The sequence below is a fragment of the Mirounga angustirostris genome, unplaced genomic scaffold (genome assembly GCF_029215605.1).
Source record: "Mirounga angustirostris isolate CCGP_5_RB_7025 unplaced genomic scaffold, mMirAng1.0.hap1 SCAF_7, whole genome shotgun sequence".
Classification (NCBI taxonomy): domain Eukaryota; kingdom Metazoa; phylum Chordata; class Mammalia; order Carnivora; family Phocidae; genus Mirounga; species Mirounga angustirostris.
The window spans coordinates 89,912,081-89,934,099 of NW_026991715.1; the positions used below are offsets into that span (position 1 = coordinate 89,912,081).

At 37.4% G+C, this 22,019-nt stretch overlaps 1 protein-coding gene across 8 annotated transcripts in view; it reads left to right on the forward strand.

The window, feature by feature from the left end:
• The window catches only part of UIMC1 (ubiquitin interaction motif containing 1), a 164,414-nt gene that overhangs the window by 95,019 nt on the left and 47,376 nt on the right, over nt 1–22,019 (forward strand). For 7 of the 8 annotated variants that reach the window (XM_064596519.1, XM_064596520.1, XM_064596521.1 and 4 more), the window contains 4 exons: nt 13,343–13,467; nt 14,197–14,302; nt 14,612–15,348; nt 21,902–21,966. In XM_064596519.1, the coding sequence (XP_064452589.1) occupies nt 13,343–13,467; nt 14,197–14,302; nt 14,612–15,348; nt 21,902–21,966 (1,033 nt within the window). The remainder of the gene's footprint in view (nt 1–13,342; nt 13,468–14,196; nt 14,303–14,611; nt 15,349–21,901; nt 21,967–22,019) is intronic. The other variant, XM_045900556.3, reaches the window with a different exon arrangement.

Genomic DNA, 22,019 nt, shown 5'->3' on the forward strand with positions numbered 1-22,019 from the left:
ACATGAGAGGGAGGAGAGAGCTTTGAGTTCTTACCATTAAGCCTGATTTTAATTGTATGTTTTTTGTAGATATTTTTTTTAATCAGGTTGAGGAAGTTTCCCTCTATTCCTAGTTTATTGAGAGTTTTTATCATGAATGGTGTTTGATTTTGCCCAGTGCTTTTTCTGCACCTATTGCTATGATCGTGTGATTTTTCTTTTTTATCCTGTTGATATGTTGGATAACATTCACTTTTGAATGTTAAACCAGCAATGCTTATCTGGGATAAATCCAACTTGGTCGTGATGTATAATTCTTTTTATGCATCGTTGGATTTGATTTACTAATATTTTGTTAAGAATTTTTGCATCTGGGACGCCTGGGTGTCTCAGTTGGTTAAGTGTCTGCCTTCAGCTCAGGTCGTGACCCCAGGGTCCTGGGATCGAGTCTGACATTGGGCTCCTTGTTCGGTGGGGAGCCTGCTTCTCCCTCTGCCTGCCGTTTCCCCTGCTTCTGCTCTCTCTCTCTCTCTGACAAATAAATAAATAAAATATTTTTTAAAAAAAAATAATTTTTGCATCTGTGCTCATGAGAGATATTGGTCTGTAGTTTCCTTGTAATAATTTAGTCTAACTTCAGTGTTAGGGTTAATGATGGTCTTATAGATTGAGTTAGGAAGTATGGCCTCTGTTTCTATCCTCTGAAACAGATTATAGAGAATTTGTATTATTTCTTACTTAAATGTTAAGTAGAATTCACCAGTGAGCCCATCTGGGCCTGATGCTTTCTATTTTTGGAAGGTTATTAATTATGGGTTCTATTTTTTTTAAGTAGATATAAAGCTATTCAGATTGTCTATTTCTTCTTACGTCAGTTTGGGCAGTTTTTGTCTTTTCAAGGAATTGGTCCATTTCATCTAGGTTATCAGATTTGTGAGTATAGAGTTGTTTGTAGTTTGTAGTATTCCTTACCTGTTTTTTAAAATGTCCACAAGATGTATGGTGACGTCCCCTTTCATTTCTGATATTAGTAATTTGTATCCTCTCTCTTAGCCTGACTAGAAGCATATCAATTTTATTGATCTTTCCAAAGAACCAGCTATTGGTTTGTTTCATCTTGTCTGTTGATTTCTTTTTTCTTTTCTTTTCTTTTTTTAAGAGAGAGAGAGAGAATGAGCTGGAGGAGGGGGGTAGGGAGAGAGGGAGAAGCAGACTCTCCGCTGAGCAGGGAAGCCAACATGGGGCTCAATCCTAGGACCTTGAGATCATAACCTGAGCCGAAGGCAGTCACTTAACCAACTGAGCCACCCAGGCACCCCTTGTCTGTTGATTTCTTGTTTTCATTTCATTGATGTCTGTTGTAATTGTTATTTCTTTTTTTCTACTTACTTTGGATATAATTTTTTTTCTAGTTCCCTAAGGTGGAAATGTAGATGATTGATTTTAGGTCTGTTTCTACCTAATATATGCATTCAGTGCTAAAAATTTCCCTCTCAGCACTGCATTTGCTGTTTCCCACAAATTTTGATAAGTTGTGTTTTTATTTTTTCTCTTGCGATTTCTTTGACCCATGTGTTATTAGAAGTGTGTTGTTTAATCTCCGTGAGTTTTTGGATTTTCTAGTTATCTTTTTTTTTTTTTTTAAGATTTTATTTATTTATTTGACAGAGAGAGAGATAGCTAGAGCAGGAACACAAGCAGGGGGAGTGGGAGAGGGAGAGGCAGGCTTCCTGCCGAGCAGGGAGCCCGATGTGGGACTCGATCCCAGGACCCCAGGATCATGACCTGAGCCAACGGCAGATGCCCAACGACTGAGCCACCCAGGCGCCCCAGTTATCTTTTTGTTATTGATTTCTAGTTTACTTTAATTGTGGTCTGAGAGCAGACATTGACTGATTTTTATTTAAATTTGTTAAGGTGTGTTTTATGGCCCAGAATGTTGTCTGTCCTGGTGAATGTTTTATGTGAGCTTGTTATTGGTTGGAGTAACCAAAGATATCAATTACATCCATTTGATTGATGGTGTTAAGTTCAAGTATACCTTACTGCTTTTCTGCCTGCTGGGTCAGTCCACTTCTAATAGAGGGATGTTGAAGTTGTTTGTTTTTGTTTTTTTTTAAGATTTTATTTATTTGACAGAGATAGAGATAGACACAGCGAGAGAGGGAACACAAGCAGGGGGAGTGGGAGAGGGAGAAGCAGGCTTCCCCGCTGAGCAGGGAGCCCGATGCGGGGCTCCGTCCCAGGACCCCGAGATCATGACCTGAGCTGAAGGCAGCCGCCCAACGACTAAGCCACCCAGGCGCCCCAAAGTTTTTTAAATTTGGTAGTGGATTCATGTATTTCTCCTTGCAGTTCTATCAGTTTTTGCCTCACATAATGACATTGTTGTTAGGCATTTACATGTTAAGGATTGCTATGTCTTCTTGGAGAATTGACCTCTTTATCATTATGTAATGCCCTTCTTTATACCTAATAACTTTCCTTACTCTGAAGTCTGCTCTGTATGAAATTACTCTTTTCTATTTTTCTTTTAAATATTTGTTTTTATGTAAGAGAGAGAACATATGCCCGCGCATGAGTGCGTATGAGTGCAGAAGGAGCAGATGGAGAGGGAGAGAGAATCTCAAGTGGACTCCCTGCTGAGCACGGAGCCCAACTTGGGGCTCCATCTCATAACCCTGAGATGATGACCTGAGTTGAAATCAAGGGTTGGATGCTTAACTGACTGAGCTACCCAGGCGTCCCTCTCCTAATTTCTTTTGATTAGTGTTATTATGGTATATTTGTCCATTTACTTTTTTTTCATTTATGGTCTTTATTATGATTTTTAAGGGGATTTATTTTAGAGAGAGAGTGCAAGTGGGGGGAGGGGCAGGAGAGGGAGAGAATCTCAGACTCCCTGCTGAGTGCAGAGCCCTATGTGGGGGCTGGATCCCAGGCCCTGAGATCATGACCTGAGTTGAAGTCAAGAGTTGGATGCTTAACTGACTGAGGCACCCAGGCTCCCTGTGGTCTTTATTATGTTGAGGTATTTTCCCTTTAAACCCACTCTGTTGTGAGTTTTTATCATAAACAGATGTTGAATTTTGTCAAGTGCTTTTTTTGCATCTTTTGAGATATGATTTTTATCCTTGATTTTGTTGTTTGTTTTTTTAATTGAAATATAATTAACATACAATGTTTTGTTAGTTTTAGGTGTACCAACATATTGATTCAACAATTTTTTTTACGATTTTTATTTATTTATTTGACAGAGAGAGAGCAGGAACACAAGCAGGGGGAGTGGGAGAGGGAGAAGCCAGGCTCTCCGCTGAGCAGGGAGCCTGATGCAGCGCTCAATCCCAGGACCCTGGGATCATGATCTGAGCCGAAGGCAGTCGCTTAACCGACTGAGCCACCCAGGCGCCCCTCAACAAATTTTTTTTTTGATTCAACAGTTCTTTACATTGTGCTTAGCACAGTAAGTGCAGCCACCATCTGTTACTATACAACATTATTATAATATTATTGACTATATTCCCTATGCTATACCACCTATTTAAATCTATAGTTGTCTTTTTATTTATTTATTTATTTATTAAAGATTTTATTTATTTATTTGACAGAGAGAGACACAGTGAGAGCAGGATCACAAGCAGGGGGAGAGGGAGAGGGAGAAACAGGCTTCCTGCGGAGCAGGGAGCCCGATGCGGGGCTCGATCCCAGGACCCTGGGATCATGACCTGAGCCGAAGGCAGACGCTTAACGACTGAGCCACCCAGGCGCCCCTATTTGTTTATTTATTTGAGAGAGAGTGTGAGCGAGCATGAGCGGGGTATGAGGGAAGAGCAGAGGGAGCCAGAGAAGCAGACTCTCCCTGCTGAGTGGGGAGCCCGATATGGGCTCGATTCCAGGATCCCGAGATCATGACCTGAGCTGAAGGCAGGTGCTTAACCGACTGGGCCACCCAGGCGCCCCTGTAGTTGTCTTTATATTTAAAGTGGGATTCTGGGGCACCAGGCTGGCTCAGTCAGTGGAGCTTCTGACTCTTTATTTATTTATTTTTTTTGAAGATTTTATTTATTTATTTGACAGAGAGGGACAGCAAGAGAGGGAACACAAGCAGGGGGAGTGGGAGAGGGAGAAGCAGGCTTCCTGCTGAGCAGGGAGCCTGATGCGGGGCTCTGTCCCAGGACCCTGGGATCATGACCTGAGCCGAAGGCAGATGCTTAATGACTGAGCCACGCAGGCGCCCCGGTGTTGTTTTTTGATCCACTCTGAGAATCTCTTTTAATTTGTGCATTTAGTCCATTGGCATTCAAGGTGATTATTAATATAGTTGGATTAACATCTGCCTTATTTGTTACTGTTTTCTGTTTTTGCCCTTCTTCTTCATTCCCATTTTTGTCTTCTTTTTTTCTGCATTTTGTGGTTTTAATTGAGCATCTTATATGATTCTACTTTCTCTCTTTTTTAAATATTTCAGGTAGAATTTTTTTTTACAATTTTTAGTGGTTGTCCTAGAGTTTGCAGTATACATTTACATCTAATCCAAGTCCATTTTCAAATAACACTGTAATGGTTCATGAGTTTTATATGTGCTTTGTAATAACAAAATAATGCTAATTCCTCTCATTCCTTATATCATTGTTGTCATTTTGTTTCACAAGTACAGACACATATAAAAATAAGATACATAAGAATATACAATCAAATACTTTATTAGTATTAGCTTTTTGAACAAGCTGTTTTCTGTTAGATTAAGAATAAGAAAAGTAAGTTTTTATTTTACCTTCATTTATTCCTTCTTTGATACTCTTCCTTTGTTTATGTATATCTGAGTTTTTGACCTGTGTCTAAGGAACTTCTTTCAACACATCTTACAAGGGAGGTCTACTGGCAACAATGCCCTCAGTTTTTGTTTGAGAAAGTCTTTATTTCTCCTTCACTTTTGAAGAATAATTCACAGGGTATTGGAATTCTGTATTGGTGGGTTTTTTTCTTTCAACACTAAGCATTTCACTGCACTCTCTTTTTGCTTGCATGGCTTCTGAGAAGTCAGATGTAATTCTTATCTTTTTTTAAAATTTTATATTTTTAAAATTTAAATTCAGTTAATTAACATATAATGTATTATTGGTTTCAGAGGTAGAGGTCAGTGATTCATCAGTCTTATATAACACCCAGTGCTCATTATATCACGTGCCCTCCTTAATGTCCAGCACCCAGTTATACCATCCCCCTCACCCTCTTCCCCTAATTCTTATCTTTATTTCTGTATAGGTAGGTGTTTTTTTTCCTGTGGCTTCTTTTAGGATTTTTTCTTTATCTTAGATTTTTTTGTACTTTGAAAATGTTATGTCTAAGTGTAGGGTGGGGTTTTTTGTTTTTGTTTTTTTTGTTTTGTTTGCTTGTTTGTTTTGAGCTTCCTGGATCTATATTTTGGTATCTGACATTAATTTGGGGAAATTCTGAGTCATTACTGTTTCACATGTTTCTTTTGCTCCTTTCTTTCTCTCTTTTCCTTATGGTAATTCCATTATGTGTTTGTTACTCCTTTTGTAATTGTCGCACAGTTCTTGGATATTCTGTTTTATTCTTTTCAGTGTTTGTTCTCTTTACTTTTTAGTTTTGGAGGTTTCTTTGATAAATACTCAGTTGTGTCTAGTCTACTAATAAGCCCATCAAAGGCATTCTTCTTTTCTATTATAGTGTTTTTGATCTCCAGCGTTTCTTTTTGGTTCTTTCTTAGGATTCCCATGTCTTTATTTATATTCTCCATCTGTCCTTGCATGTTCTCTATTTTATCCATGAGAGCCCTTAGCATATTAATCGTTGTTTTATTTATTTATTTAGAAAAATTTTTCAAATTTTTCTTTTTAGAGGGAGGGCAGGAGGGGCAGAGGGAAAGGGAGAGAGAGAATCCCAAGCAGAGCATGCCCAGTGCAGGGCCTTGATGCAGGGCTTGATCTCACAACCCTGAGACCACGACCTGAGCTGAAATCAAGAGTTGGATGCTTAACTGTCTGAGTGATCCAGGTGCTCCTGATCATAGTTGTTTTAAATTTCTAGTCTGATAATTCTAATATCTCTGCCATGTCTGGTTCTGATGCTTACTCTGTCTCTTCATATTGTGTTTTTGCCTTTTTGTATGCCTTGTAATTTTTTCTTGATAACTGGACATGATGTACCTGGTAGAAAGAAACTATTATAAATGGGTCTTTGGTGGTATGTTGCTAACGTATGGGGGTAGGGAAAGTATTCTGCAGTTCTGTGGCTAGGTGTCAGTCTTTCAAGTGTTTGTGCCTCTGGACTTTGAACTTCACATGTGTTTCTCAGTTTTTTCACCCCCTCTTCCTTTATGTGGGACCGGATGCCTAGAGAAGGTCGGAATTTGCTATTTCCCTTTTTTGCAGGTCAGTTTGACACTGATAATACCCCATCAGTGTAGGCCCTGATTAACTAGTTTGACCTAGGACACACCTTCTTAAAAAGAACACAGTACTCAGGCATATTTCAAAATAGGTCCTTTTCCCCTTCCTCTGTGGGATGCTCAAGAGGAAATTTTTGCTATATTTATTGTGAGAACCTAGTTGCACTCTTGGAGGTAAAACCCGACAAAAGTGTGGGGGTTTGCTATGACTGAGTTCCTGTGGTTGTTTTTTTTTTTTTTCTGCCAGAAACTGGGCACAAATAAATTTTTTATTATACCACATACCCCATAGAGACAGTCGATCATTGAGCTTAATTCTGGCATAATTTTTTTTTTTTTTTAAGATTTTATTCATCTGACAGAGACATAGCGAGAGAGGGAACACAAGCAGGGGGAGTGGAAGAGGGAGAAGCAGGGAGTCTGATGCGGGGCCTGATCCCAGGACCCCAGGATCATGACCTGAGCCTAAGGCAGACGCTTAACGACTGAGCCACCCAGGCACCCCCTGTGGAGTTTTTAACGCTCAGACTTGTATGCACTGAGCCTCCAGTAATATGTCAGTTACAGTTTGTGTTTTTCTACCCTGGCACTGGTTTCTGTGGCAGATTCCGCTATTGAATCTCTGCTCTGATAAACCCTGACTCCCTGTATTCCCCTGTTGAACAGATCTCTTCATTTTGGGGCAGTAGTTTGCCCTGTGCCCTCCCCTCTTATGGATTCAAGAAGAGTTGTTGATTTTTTAGTCTTTTCAGCTTTTTACTTCTTGTTATGACAGAATGGCAACTTTCAAGTTCCTTACATGTGGAACCAGAAATTGGTTGTGTCACCTCCATTATATTTTCGTTTGGCCTTTATACAGTTTATCATTTTTATATGTCTTTGTGATTAGCATTTTGATAACAGCATCTCAGTCTCTTGAGTTAACATGCTATAATTTACTTAACCATTGCCTTTTTTTAAGGCATTTAAGTCCATGCTCTTATAGATGATAGTATAGTGGACATCTTGTTGTGTACAGCACTTCTCTTCCGTGACTGCCTATGATCAATTCCCAAAAATGGTATCACTTTGTTTGAGAATGCACATGTATAAAGGTTATGACATGGTGCCTTTCAAACGTGTTTTACGATTTACATTATAACTGGCAGTTTATAGGTATATTAGCTTTACCACAGTTGCAGAGCTCTATCTGTTTTGGAAAAGAAAGTTCTTAGGAAAAGATTTGGGAGGGAAAATAATTTATCTTGTTTGTTTTTTTGTTATATGAAATGTTCCCTTTCAGCCATTTCAAATACCCCAAAATTATACAGTTTCTCTTGATAGGTACTATCTAATTTTGTGATCTGGTTTGTTAACAGCCTGTTTGCACATCTCAGTGGGAAGCTAACCTGAGTGTTGGGAGACGTTAATCATCATAAATTATGATCAGCATAATCAGCCTCACACAAATTGTGTACTACTGTGTGTTTAGCTCAGCAGAATCATTTGATAAGCTGAGCAAATCAGTTCCGTTGGAGATGCTAAGGTTGACACTTGCTCATATTTTCCTTAAAGGTGTATGATCTGGGGAAAAACTGTTTTTCCTTTTCTACTAATGGTTCGGTACTTATATAGTAGAGAGGTTAAGTAAAATGAATCCTATCAAGTTATGTTTATTGGACTTTAGTCTCAGATCATGGTTGATGTGTGAAAATAAGAGACAGTAATAGTGAATGACAGTAACTACTTCTGATTGTGGTTAAATTAAGTATGTAATGGTAGCTTTGTCAAGTTATGTGGTTATATGCTGTTAAGCGTATACACATAAATACACATAAAATACACATAAAATGACTGTTAGATAATCTGAATTGTTGAAGTTTTGGATTTCTTTAAATAATACATAATGACAATACATAATTTAATTATTAATTAATAGTAATTAACAATTATTGGATACTTGTTCTGTGCCAAGCACTATTTAAGCATTTTACATGTATTAAATTAATCCTCATAACAGCCTTAAATATTATTACCTCAGGTTTATATATGTGTGACCTAAAACAAGTATTACAGAATCATGGCATTTACATGAGAATCCCTAAGGTTAAGAGTATAATTACTCTACATGCATGTCCACAGTAGATTAAAAGAAGCAAAGTAAAAAGGGGAGAGGGAGTTTATCAAAGACCAGCACCAGTATCCAGGTATACAGGGTAAGTAACCTGCTGAAGTCTAGACAAGAAGCAAAAATCAAGATTTAAACCCAGGAGGACTGCTTCTGGAGCTTCCTCCCTGTGTACTAGAAGACAGAAGCACACTGTGTTACTACATTAAAGTTTTTGTTCTAATGGTGGAGCAAGAGGGCAGAATCTGGAGAATATATCAGTTAATGTAGCAAAGCTTCATCTCTCCAGAACCTTTAGGGAAATAGGGTGTTTTGAAAAGCAGAGTATTACAAAGAACTCAAATTTATCTCTTTTGCATTATATGGTTCTTGGTTCTCTTAAATTGAACATAAAGATGTAATCAATTTTTTTTATGATTTAATGACTTCGATAGGAATGTTAGTCTTTTTTTCACTTTAGTTATTTTAGTGGCATGTAGTACCATCTCAAATTTTTAATAAAATTTTATTTATTTGAGAGAGAGAGTGAGAGAACACGAGCAGGGGGAGGGGCAGAGGGAGAGGGAGAGGGAGAAGCAGACTCCCCACTAAGTGCATAGTCCATCACTGGTCTCAAATCCCAGGACCCTCGAGATCATGACCCCAGCCAAAGTCAGATGCTTAACTGACTGAGCCACCCAGGTGCCCCTACTATCTCATTTTAATTTGCATTTTCCTGATGACTGATCTTTTCATGTGCTTATTCGTCATTCTGGTATTTTCTTTTGTGAAGTATCTGTTTAGATCCCTTGCTCATTATTTTAAAAATTAGATTGCTTTTCTTATTAAATTGTAGGAGTTCTTTATCTATTTTGGACATAAGTCCTTTCTCAGATTACATATATATATGTATGTATGTATGTTGTGAATATGTGCTCCCATTTTGTGGCTTACCTTTTTATTAAGAAGATTTAAATTTTGATGAGGTCCATTTTTTTTCTTTTACGCTTTTATCTTTTTGAGTCTTGTCTAAGAAATCTTTGAGTACCCCAAGATTACAAAGATTTTCACTTATGTTTTCTTCTAGAATTTTTATAGTTTTGTCTTTTGTATGTATGTATGTATTTACTTTAAAGATTTATTTATTTATTTATTTATTTATTTATTTATTTATTTATTTGACAGAGGGAGACACAAGCAAGAGAGGGAACACAAGCAGAGGTAGTGGGAGAGGGAGAAGCAGGCTTCCTGCGGAGCAGGGAGCCTGATGTCGGGCTTGATCCCAGGACCCTGGGATCATGACCTGAGCCGAAGGCAGATGCTTAACGACTGAGCCATTCAGGCACCCCTATCTTTTGTATTTAGATGTGTGATCCATTTTGAGTTAATTTTTATATATAATGTGAGATACGGGTTGAGGATAATTTTTCTCATGGATGTACAGTTGTTGTAACACTATTTGTTGAAAAGCCTGTCCTTGTTGAAGATGAATGTGTGGATCTATTTCTGAATTTTCCATTATGTTCCATTAAACAAGCTTGTTGGGATTTTGATTGGCATTGTATTGATTCTATAAATCAATTTGGGTAGATTGATGCCTTATTTTCTGAATTAGTTCGGCATTAATTTTTTCTTAATTTTTTGATGAATTCACCAGTGATGAATGTCAGATAGTTTTGGGATTTTCTTTAAGGAAAAGTTTTTGTTTTTTTTGTAAGATTTTATGTATTTATTTGATAGAGACAGCGAGAGAGGGAGCACAAGCAGGGGGAGTGAGAGAGGGAGAAGCAGGCTTCCCGCTGAGCAGGGAGCCCGATGCGGGGCTCGATCCCTGGACCCTGGGATCATGACCTAAGCCAAAGGCAGACGCTTAATGACTGAGCCACCCAGGCGCCCCAAGGAAAAGTTTTTTTAATCACAAATTTAATTTCTTTAATAGATATAAGACTATTCAGTTTTTCTGTTTCTTCTTACGTCATTTTTCATAATTTGTGTTATTTCATTAACTTTGTTTTGCTTCAACGTAATCAGTGTTTCAGTCCTCTTTTCCCTTGTTGTTCCCCAAAGGATCCTTTTTAGATACTTTTTTTTTTCCTAACCACCTGTCCCCATGAAATTTTAATACCACAGATAATGCTGTAGATCCCATTTATGTACTGATTGTATATCTGTGTGTGTTTTGTTTTGTTGTTGTTTTTTTAAAGTAGGCTCCATGCCCATTGTGGAGCCCAGTGCAGGGCTTGAACTCAGGACTCTGAGATTGAGACCTGAGCTAAAATCAGGAATCAGACACTAAACCAACTGAGCCACCCAGACGCCCCTGTAGATCTGTATTTTATAAATAAGAGAGTAGGATATTTTTGACCTCCAAAAACCAAGTTTTGTCCATTTGGAGATGATGTCACCCCTTTTGAGAATGCATGATCCAGGTTGTCAGATTTGTTGATATATAATTGTCCACAGTATTCCTTATTTTCTTTTCATGATTGTAGAATCCGTAGTATATATTTCTTGTGTTATTCATTATATTGTTAATTTGTGTTTTCTCTTCCTTTTTTCCTTTATCTAGTTACATTTTTATAAATTTTCATTTTTTCATAGAACCAGTTTTTTGCTGCTTTAATTTTTTTTCTTTTGTATGGCATCTTCTATTTTGTTGATTTCTGTTCTTTACATTTCTGTTTACTTTGGGTTAATTTCACTGTTCATTTTCTAGTTTCTTAAAGTGTGAAGCTTGCATCATTGATTTTAAACTTTTTTCTTGTCTTTTTAAAAGATTTATTTATTTTAGAGAGAGAGAGCAGGGGGAGGGGCAGAGGAAGAGAGAGAGAATCTCAAGTAGACTGCATGCTGAGCACAAGCCCAATGTGGGGCTTGATCCCAGGTCCCGAGATCATGACCTGAGCTGAAATCAAGAGTCAGCCGCTGAACTGACTGAGCCACCCAGAGGTGCCCCTAAACTTTTTTCTTTTCTAATATGATCATGAGGGGTGCCTGGGTGGCTCAGTCGTTAAGTGTCTGCCTTTGGCACAGGTCATGCCCACAGGGTCCTGGGATCAAGCCCCGCGTCAGGCTTTCAGTGGGGAGCCTACTTCTCCCTCTCCCCCTGCTTGTGTTCCCTCTCTGTCAAATTTTAAAAGAATAATATCATGAAAAGCTATACATGTTTCTATAAATACTGTGTTAGGTGCATCCCACAAATCTTGATATGTTTTCATTCTCATTAAGGTCATTTCATATTCAGTAGGGTGCATTTTTTATGTTTGGATTCAGTTTTAAGGATCCCTCATTCTTACGATTTTATTTTACTTTAAAAAAATGTTTAATGTTTACTCAACTTTATAAGTCAAAGAGATACAAAAAGATATAGTCAAAGAAGTGTCACTCTCTCCCTTATCTCTTCTGCCTTGTTCCCAACTACCTGTAGGTAACCACTTGGATTAGTTTCTAATTTATACTTCCTGTGTCGCTCTGCAAACATAAACAGGTATATCATATATTTTCGTATTTCTCCTTCATTACACGAAAAGTAGCATACTATATGTAACTCTTTTAGTTACATATAGTATATGCTTTTTTTTTTTTTTAAGATTTTATTTATTTGACAGAGAGAGACACAGAGAGAGAGGGAACACAAGCAGGGGAGTGGGAGAGGGAGAAGCAGGCTTCCCGCGGAGCAGGGAGCCCGATGCGGGGCTTGATCCCAGGACCCTGAGATCATGACCTGAGCCGAAGGCAGATGCTTAACTGACTGAGCCACCCAGGTGCCCCAGTATATGCTTTTTTCTAATTAATATTATATCCTTGAAATTGTTCTATTCCTGGTCCATAGATATTTTCCTTATTCTTTTTTTACAGTTATATGTATGCATATCACAGTTTATTCAGGCAGTGTCCTGTGTTAGTCATTAAGTAGATTCCAGTGTTTTGCATATTTAAACAATGCTGCAATGAAAAATGTAGTGCATATTTACTTTTTTTTTATTGAAAGTATATTGCTAGAGTGAATTGATAGAATTGGGATTGCTGGATCACATATGTAATTTGGTAGGTATCAAAATCCTCTCCACAGGCACTATACAAAATGGTGATGTTCTAATTCTGTCATTTGTTTTACATTTATTAGATGGAATAATTCTTTAAAGAGAAACTTCTCTTCATCTATTTGGTTACTCTGTAATGTAGCTTGTATTGGAAGAGTAGGACACAAGCTTGATTCTTTTTTATTTACCAATTGATCCACCAAATACCGTATGATCTCACTCATATGTGAATTTAAGAAAGAAAACAGATGAACATATGGGAAGGGGGAAAGGAAAAAAGGAGAGAGGGCAACAAGCCATAAGAGACTCTTAACGATAGAGAACAAACTGAGGGTTGATGGAGGGAAGTGGGTAGGGGATGGGCTAGATGGGTGATGGTTATTAAGGTGGTCACTTGTTACGATGAGCACTGAGTGTTGTATGTAAGTGATGAATTGCTGAATTCTCCAGAAACTAATATTCCACTGTTAACTACCTGAAATTTAAATTTAAGAAAAACACTTGAAAAAACAAAAAAAATAGTTGATACACTAACATTCTTCAACAGTGACCAGTTAGTTGTGGGTTTATTTTATTTTATTTTTAAGTAATCTCAACACAAAGTATGGGGCTAGCTAACTCAGGATACTTATTGAAACAGCTGTTACTTATCTTGGCCAACACCTTAACTTTGGGTCTTTCCTCATTTATAAGATTATAAAATTGTACTAAGTGGTCTGTATTGTTTTCATTTGAAAAGTTGAAAAATTTGTTTCTTGCTTCCATGCTTATTCAATGTTTGTGGTGTTCCTCTCCTCTCTTTTTCTTATCCTCTTACAGAAATGACAGAAGAGGAACAGTTTGCTCTGGCTCTCAAAATGAGTGAGCAGGAAGCTAGGGAGATGAACAGCCAGGAGGAGGAAGAAGAGGAGCTCTTGAGGAAAGCCATTGCAGAAAGCCTGAATGTAAATATGCTATGTTGAAATAGTTTGTGAGGATTGATTAGCAGTATATATATTTTTATTACTTCTGCAGTGTTATAGTTGCATTAAGAACTAGCTGTAGTAGTTCATAGGGTTTTAAACTAGCAAATATTTCCCATAATAATTTTTTAAAGTGCTTGTCGAATTGTTGAACCCAATTTGAAGTGTTTTAATTTTATATGAAAGAGTTTTCTTCCACCTCATAGATTTTCAATACATGGTTTAAGAGAGCTAAGTAGTTGGCAGCTTCTGAAAAGAGTTACCAAGTCCCAAGAAACCAAAAGGGAGCAAGATAAGGTGCTTACCTCCCCTGTTTTGGGGGAGAACAAAGGCAATGAGAAACTAGAGGTGGGTTATTGAAAAAAGAATGAGCAGTTAAACATTTTTCAAATAATGTTAAATTGTGATTTGAATATGTGCAGTTGAAATTATTTTAAATGTGAAGGGTATTTGCCAGTGTCAGGTCCTGAGCCATCCTTTATGTCATTCATGTCTCTATATTAGAAAACGGCTTAGTATAGTGATCTACTATAGCATTTTGCACATAGTAGGCATTTGGTACACATTATGGAAGTCATTTGATTTGAGCATCTATGTTTTGGAAAGAATCTCTAAGGGGACAGTGGCCTCCCTGTTTTGTCCTTCCTATGACCCTTCATGTATAGCTGTTTTAATAATAAACCTGGTCTGGTGTGGGATCACTTGTTTCAGAGTTGCCGGCCTTCTGATGCTTCTGCTACCAGATCTCGACCTCTGGCCACTGGACCATCTTCACAGTCCCACCAAGAGAAAACCACAGACTCTGGGACCACTGAAGGCATGTCTCCCTGTTCTGACTCCTTCCACTCATCAAGTATAACTGTATCACAGGGATCTCATGCTGAGAGTAGATGTACAGAAATGCCCCAAATCCCTTTGGTGGTATTAAAGAGGTTAAATCCAAAAATAGTTGAGATCTCGCTAATATCCAGCATACTTTTATCTCCAAGGAAAAGTCAACATTTGGTTAAACACAAAGAAGAGCCTTTTACCCACATTATGTAATTCTTGGTAAGTGATAACTTACCAAGCCCTCTTAATAAAGAACAGTTTGTCCTTAGCCCTACTTTTTCTCAAATACCTACAGGCATATGGCAGCTGGTACCTCCATCACTGTTTAAAGGCTCACATATCAGTCAGGGAAACGAGGCTGAGGAAAGAGAGGAGCCTTGGGACCACACTGAAAACACTGAAGAGGAGCCGGTCTTTGGCAGCTCAGGAAGCTGGGATCAGTCAAGCCAGCCAGTGTTTGAGAATGAGAACGTTAAATGTTTTGACAGATGTACTGGCCACTTGGCTGAGCACACACAGTGTGGGAAGCCACAGGAAAGTACTGGGAGGGGTTGTGTTTTTCACAAAGCTGCCCAGGGTAGGGGGGACACATCTAGGCACTGTCTGCCTACCCCAGCAGATGCCAAAGGTCTCCAGGATGTTGGGGGCACTGTGCACTACTTCTGGGGTATTCCATTCTGCCCTGCTGGAGTAGATCCTAGCCAATATACCAAGGTCATTCTCTGCCAGTTGGAGGTTTATCAAAAGAGCCTAAAAATGGCTCAGAGGCAGCTCTTTAAAAAAAAAGGGTTTGGGGAACCAGTGTTACCTAGACCTCCTTCTCTGATCCAGAATGAATGTGGCCAAGGAGATCAGGCTAGTGAAAAAAATGAACGCATCTCAGAAGATATGGGAGATGAAGACAAAGAGGAGAGGCAGGAGTCTAGGGCATCTGTCTGGCACTCAAAAACCAAGGATTTCCAAGAAAGCCCAATTAAAAGCTTGAAAGAGAAACTTTTGTTGGAGGAAGAACCAACAACCAGTCATGGTCAGGTAAGGGTCAGTGATGCTGTGATTAAGGATGATTTATTCACAGTTTAAACAAGGATTATTATAGCTATTTGTTCTTTTTGTGGTCTTTTTTTCTGATTTTTAAAGTAACATGTGCTCACTATGGAAAATTAGGAAAGTACAGAAGAGTATAAAGAAGAAAAAATTACCCATAATCTCAGCACCAAGAGGCAATCATCATTATTTCTATGCATTTTAAAATATTTTTTCTTTTAAATTTTTCAACAAAATGAAGACTCTTCTGTATAAGCTGTTTCTTTTTCCCACTTAATAGTTTGTTAGATCTTTTCCTATTTATTAAGTATACTTGAAAACATTATTCTATTACATGGATGTATCATAATTTATTTTTTATGTTTTAAAATTTTTATTAGTTCTAAAAAGTTTTTGAATAGGTAGTAATATTCATGTGCCCCATAAATCAGAAAGATGTTAATGAAAAGTCTGTCTCCTATCCCCTCCCAAGCCAACTAGTCCCTTCCCTGAAGTCAACCTGTATCACTGGTTTCTAGTGTATCCTTCTAAGATATATTTTTGTGGTACAAGCAAATGTGTATACATACTCTTTTCCTCACCTTTTTTTACACAAATGATCACATAATCTATACATTATTCGGTACCTTGCCTTTTTTCATTGAAATACTTCTGAGATTATTCCATAACATACATACTTAAAGAATTTCTTCCTTTTTTTGGATGTGTAATATAGGGTGTATGGATGAGTTTATTTTATCCAGTACCCCTAATGGTGGACTTTTAGGTTGGTTTCTAATATTTTACTATTACAGACACTACTGCAGTGATTACTCTTGTATGAAGATGTTTCATCCACATGGGAGATATTTGCATAATTTCTTGTAGATGTAATTGATGGATCAAGGGGTAATGCATTTACAATTTTGTTACTGTTGCCAAATTGCCTTTTATAGAGGTTGTATAAATTTACACTCATAACAGTGTATGAGTACCAGCTTCCCCCTACCCATTCCAAATCAGTACCATCAGGACTTTCTCATCTTTGCCAATCTGAGGAATGAAAAATACTATCTCAATACAGTCTTAATTTGCACTTCTCTTATTGTGTGTGCAGTTGAAACCCATTTATATTTCCTTTTCTGTCTGTTTAGATCTTATGGGCATTTTCCTTTTTCAACAATCTTTTTCTTAGTGGTTTCTAGGTACCCTTTATATATTAGGGGAAGTGGTCCTTTTTGATATGAAGAGTAGATAGTTTCCCAGTGTATTTTTTTCCCCCACATGATGGTATATTTCTGATTTTGCTTGTGATGGTTTTCTATAATTTACCAAAAACAGTCCCCTGTTTGGGAACATTTAGGTTGTCTTTTCAGTTTTTTTCTGATGTATCTTTTTTTTTTTAATAAGATTTTATTTATTTATTTGAGAGAGAGAATGACAGTGAGAGCACGAGAGGGGGGAGGGTCAGAGGGAGAAGCAGACTCCCCGCCAAGCATGGAGGCCGATGTGGGACTTGATCCTGGGACTCCAGGATCATGACCTGAGCCAAAGGCAGTCGCCCAACCAACTGAGCCACCCAGGTGCCCTTTTTCTGACATATCTAGATTGTACTATATCAAAGCTTATGTTCTGTTTTTTTCTCTGGGTATTATAAAAGCAATCATATAATTACAAACTATGTAAATTATAAAAAGTATTCTGTTTTATGACTGTACTGTTCTTTGTTGCTATTTCTGTTTTTGGGCTCTGAGTTTTTGGTTTTGTTTTGCTGTTATTTTATGCTTTCTGTTATGATAAGGGTTTAACAAATGGTAGCTATGAGAAATGTCACAGCATAGAGTAGAGAGCATAGGTTTGGAGTTTGAATTTTGACTTTTATGTATGTCTTTGAGCAAGCCATTTAACCTCTCTGAATCTCAGTTTTTACATCTGTAAAGTGGGAATAGCAATGCATGGCTTACAGTAGTTTTAATGATTAAAGTGAATTATGTAAAATGTCTAGTGTGATGCTTAGGAGATCATAGGCACTCAATAAATGATGGTTCTCTCCAAGGGATCAGAAGGCCATTCATTGAGGGTACCTATGGGAATCATTCTTCCTCAGCAGCCGTATTCATCCACATTCTGGAAGGATTGCTGTATGGGAAGAAAAAGTATTTTTCTTAACAATTCTTCTAGTGACTTGCCTCTTTTTCAAAGGAAAGTTAGGTTGTGCTTATGATAACATGTTTTGTTTGTTAGTTCTTTGCAACTCAGAGATACTTCCACTTAAGAGAATAAATTAACTCTAAAGAATGAACATTTATTTATTGTATTTGTTGACCGATTTATTATAATTCAGTTTGTTAGCTTGAAAATCCCAGGGAACAGAGTTGTAGACCATAGACTTGTGTTAAGTTCTGGTGTTTGAAAGCAGTGCCTTTGGAATAGCCTGAAAGTGTTCAGAACCTAATGGCTGGCCCTATAAAAATTGAAGTTCTCTAACTTCCCTGAACTGGTCATCAAATACTATAGATAGTATTATTGATTGTTAATATTTGGCCACAACCAATCAAATCAAGCTAGTTTAATTAAAAAGAGGACTTTATCATAAGGAAACAGGGTGCCTCCTAAATTCTAAAACAGGATGGTAACCAAGCCTGGACAAGGTACAGGGTCTAGAATATCATCTGTAATTTTTCTACATCTCATTGCTGTATTGTATCTGCTTCATTTTTCTCCCCTGCGTATTGGCTTCATTTGCTTCTCTTTCACAATGGTAGGTAGAAGACACTGATCCTACAGCTCCCAAACTTAAATACAGGTTAAAGGAGATTTATTCTTTCTCAATACCAATTTCAAATTTCTAGGAAAGGACTTAACGATCCCTTTGGGGTTAGTAGCCTTCACCAGCCCAATTGACTGTGGCCTAAAGTGGGGTCTGTGTCAAATTGTACAAATGGCTGAGTCCACTGCTATAATACAGTGGGAGGGGTGACATACTGGCCTCAGTAAAAGGAGACCAGGCAGACACCTAGTAAGTATCCAGTATAGTCATTGTCATTAACATTAATTTTAGACATCAGTTAGAACTGTTGAAAAATGCTGAAAAGTTTAAAGAATAAAGTTGAAAGCATTCACGATCCTGTTATTCGGTGATATATATTCCTTCATCTTATCTTCTGTACCTATTTTTGTATGGTTTCTATCATATTTTTGTATTTTTAAGTTAACATTATGTAAACATTTTCTTATGTTAAAATTATAGATTTCACCTTTTTTTAAAAAAGATTTTATTTATTTAATTGACAGAGAGAGAGACAGCGAGAGAGGGAACACAAGCAGGGGGAGTGGGAGAGGGAGAAGCAGGCTTCCCCCTGAGCGGGGAGCCCAATGTGGGGCTCGATCCCAGGACCCTGGGATCATGACCTGAGCCGAAGGCAGTCGCGTAACCAACTGAGCCACCCAGGCGCCCCTAGATTTCACTTTTAATGACTACATAATATTCTGGCTTATGAATTTATCATAATATTTTAACCCTAATTTTCCTATTGTTAGATATTTTGGTTGTGATAAACATCTTTTTAAAATAAAACGTTGTTTTATTTAAAATTAGTATCCTTAGGGGAGCCTGGCTGGCTCAGTTGATGGAATGTGCGACTCTTGATCTCGGGGTTGTTGTGAGTTCAAGCCCCATGTTGGGTGTGGAGATTACTTAAAAACAAAATCTTAAAAAAAAATAAAATTAGTATTCTTAGAGATAGGGAGCAAGAAAAATTCTGGATTAAAGAGCTATGAACATAAAAAAAAAAGACTTGCTATTTATTGCCAAATTGCATTTCAGAAAGGTTTCTCAGATGTGTACTCCTTCCCTTTAGCAATGTATGAGAATGCTTAGTTCACTGCAGTCTTGCCAACACAGAATAGTGTCTTTACAAAAAACAAAACAAATAAACTTAACTAATATTACAGTCAAATAATGAAGGTCTACAATTGTAATTTCACCACTTATATTGGTCTTTTGCTTTCAGGAACTGTGGGTAGAAAGAATTTCTGTGTTTATTAAACATTTTCTATTGATTTATGACTTTGCTGGAGCTGCCCGTATATATATGTGATACTCCTTGGTTGAGAGAGATAGTGAAAGGTTCCCAGAACTAGGGACTTAGACAAACATTCACCTTGGGGCAAATCACTTTAAGTATATATGAAGGTTATAAAAGCTTTAGAATCATATAACTAATTTCTGGCATCACACAAACAATAGAGAGGTTATGTTAATGAAGATGGAGAGGTCATCTTGTTGGCTATACAGCAGGGAAGTAGAGGAGTAGCATATTGATGTGGTCACTACTCTTCAGGGTCTAATCTTTAATTTTTCAGCCCAGATACTGGAATTTGTTTTTCTCAAATGGCCAGATTCGGGGGAGGGGGGGTGAGAACTGACTTTGACTAGTCAAACTTAAAGCTGATATGTACACCAAATGACAGTTTGTTAAATTATTATGGGAGATAGACATTTTTGGTGACCAGAATATTCAGGTCCACCATCTACTGTACCTCCTTGTAGGATGAAGGTACCTAGAGGGCTGAAAATAGTAATCAGGAAATGGTAATATTTAAGGGATGATTCATCTAGTCTGTGGAAAGACCTAGTACCTGATAATAGAGGACTTTTGTATGGTGACCAGATGATGTGTCTGTTTATTTTTATTTCCCAGACTATGGTGTTGAAGATACTGCTTGATTCTGAATCTTTGGGTTTTTCTTTTTTAGATTCATTGCAGACTATTATCCCTTTCTCATTAACATGTTATTTCTTTAGGCAGAATGCAATGTTTTGATTAGGCCACAGCTTCCTTAGTTTAAGTTATATTCCTATCATGCGACCCTGTTCAACTTGATTAGATTTGGATATTCTAATAAAATTTTGTTTGCTTATTTTGCTATGTTATTTTCATATTCTGGAAGAACCTCACTTTACTCCTATGTTTAGATTGCAGTCATTGAGGTGTAAGTTTAAAAATTAGAAATGATTTATTGAAATGAAGACATTCTTGAGATTCTATGTTGAAATGGTTGTAAGAAGATTATTTGAGTAAACAACAACAGTAGTGGTTAGAACATGGATTTTGGAGTCAGATCCAAGCTCCACTTTTGGCCAACTCTGTAATTTTGGGCAAATTATTTAACCCGTCAAAGTTTCACTTTCCTTGCTTCCAAAAAACCTTAATAGTTTCTGCCTCAAAAGGTTCTTGTGAGGATTAAAGGAGATAGTGCATTGTAAAGTGATTTGTATAAAGGCTTGGCACTTACTAGGTGTACAGGAATTAAAAAAAAAAAAACAAAACACCAAGAAAGGTAAAGATATGCTTTAGCTGAAGGTAGAGATGGAGTATCTTATAACTCACCATTGCACTGATTGCTTCTGAAGTCCCAAGTTTAGTCAACTATAGTTATTCTAAGATGGTAAAATCTATTAAATGGGCACTAGGTGTCAGTATCTACTTTTTTTTGATATCTCAGTAATGAAACTTCTGTCACTGCAGAGTTCACATAAATAGGTGACGTATTTATTGCTGTTGTATTTTAGTCCTTTTGACAGTTCAACCCTCATTTTTCATAATGACTGCATTCCTGATCATTGTACAGTTTATCTTCCCTTTGAATGAAGGCTCATCTCAGCTATTTCTGATTTTAGTATATTTTATCATTTGCCAGAGTGGTACAGAGATGCCTAACTCGCTTAGGTTATTTATATCCTGTTAGGAGACCCTGAAAACTTCAGCTAGTAGCTTTCTTCCTATTGGAAGAAGCCTCACAGCTCAGGAACTTCTTATAAGTTTCTCTAAGGCAGCAGTAGCTGCTTTTTCTGTGCACCTACATTTAATGAGCTGACATTTGCACCAACTTTACTATTAATCATAGAAAATAATCTTTTTTTTTAATCTAGTCCCTATTTGTTACATTTCTTAAAAGATATCCCTGTAGCCAGATACTAAAATCATAGTGGCAGATTTGTAGCAAAAGGAATCTTAAAACCTTCCCTTTGGGATGTTCTGTGTTATGGCTTGGTTTGTGTTCATAGAGACTTCTTTCACAGATTGCAGTGTTTTTCCCACTGGAATATTTCCATTGAAAACTGGGCTTTTCTCTGTATTTCCTCCTTCCACAACAAAACTTTATAGTTGCTTTTTTGAAATCATAATTCATTTGACTCACCAGTTAATATTTATGTGTCTTGCATTTTACAGAGTACATCACATATATTATCTTTTTAAATTCTCACAATGACAGTCTGTGAGGCAGTCATTAATAACCATTTTAAGATGAGGAAACATATTGAGATGTGACACCCTAGATTACAGAGTTAATGGGTGATCCAGCTGTGATGTAAATCCCACTCTTCTGACTCCACAGGATATGCTCTTTTTTACTGAAACTTACTGACTTATGTAAAATGTTTTATTGTTAGTGCTAATTGCTGAGTGATAATGCTGAGCAATTAACTTTTTTTTTTTAAAGAGGAGAAACCAGTTCATCTGTGCCTGTATATTTAGGATGTTATATTTCTTTGCAGTCTTCCCAAGGGCCATTTGTCGAAGAAACTTCTGAAGAAGGAAACTCTGTACCTGCCTCACAAAGGTAAGATTATAAGTTGTTAGGGGTCTGAATTCCCTGATGGTGCCAGAGTAAGA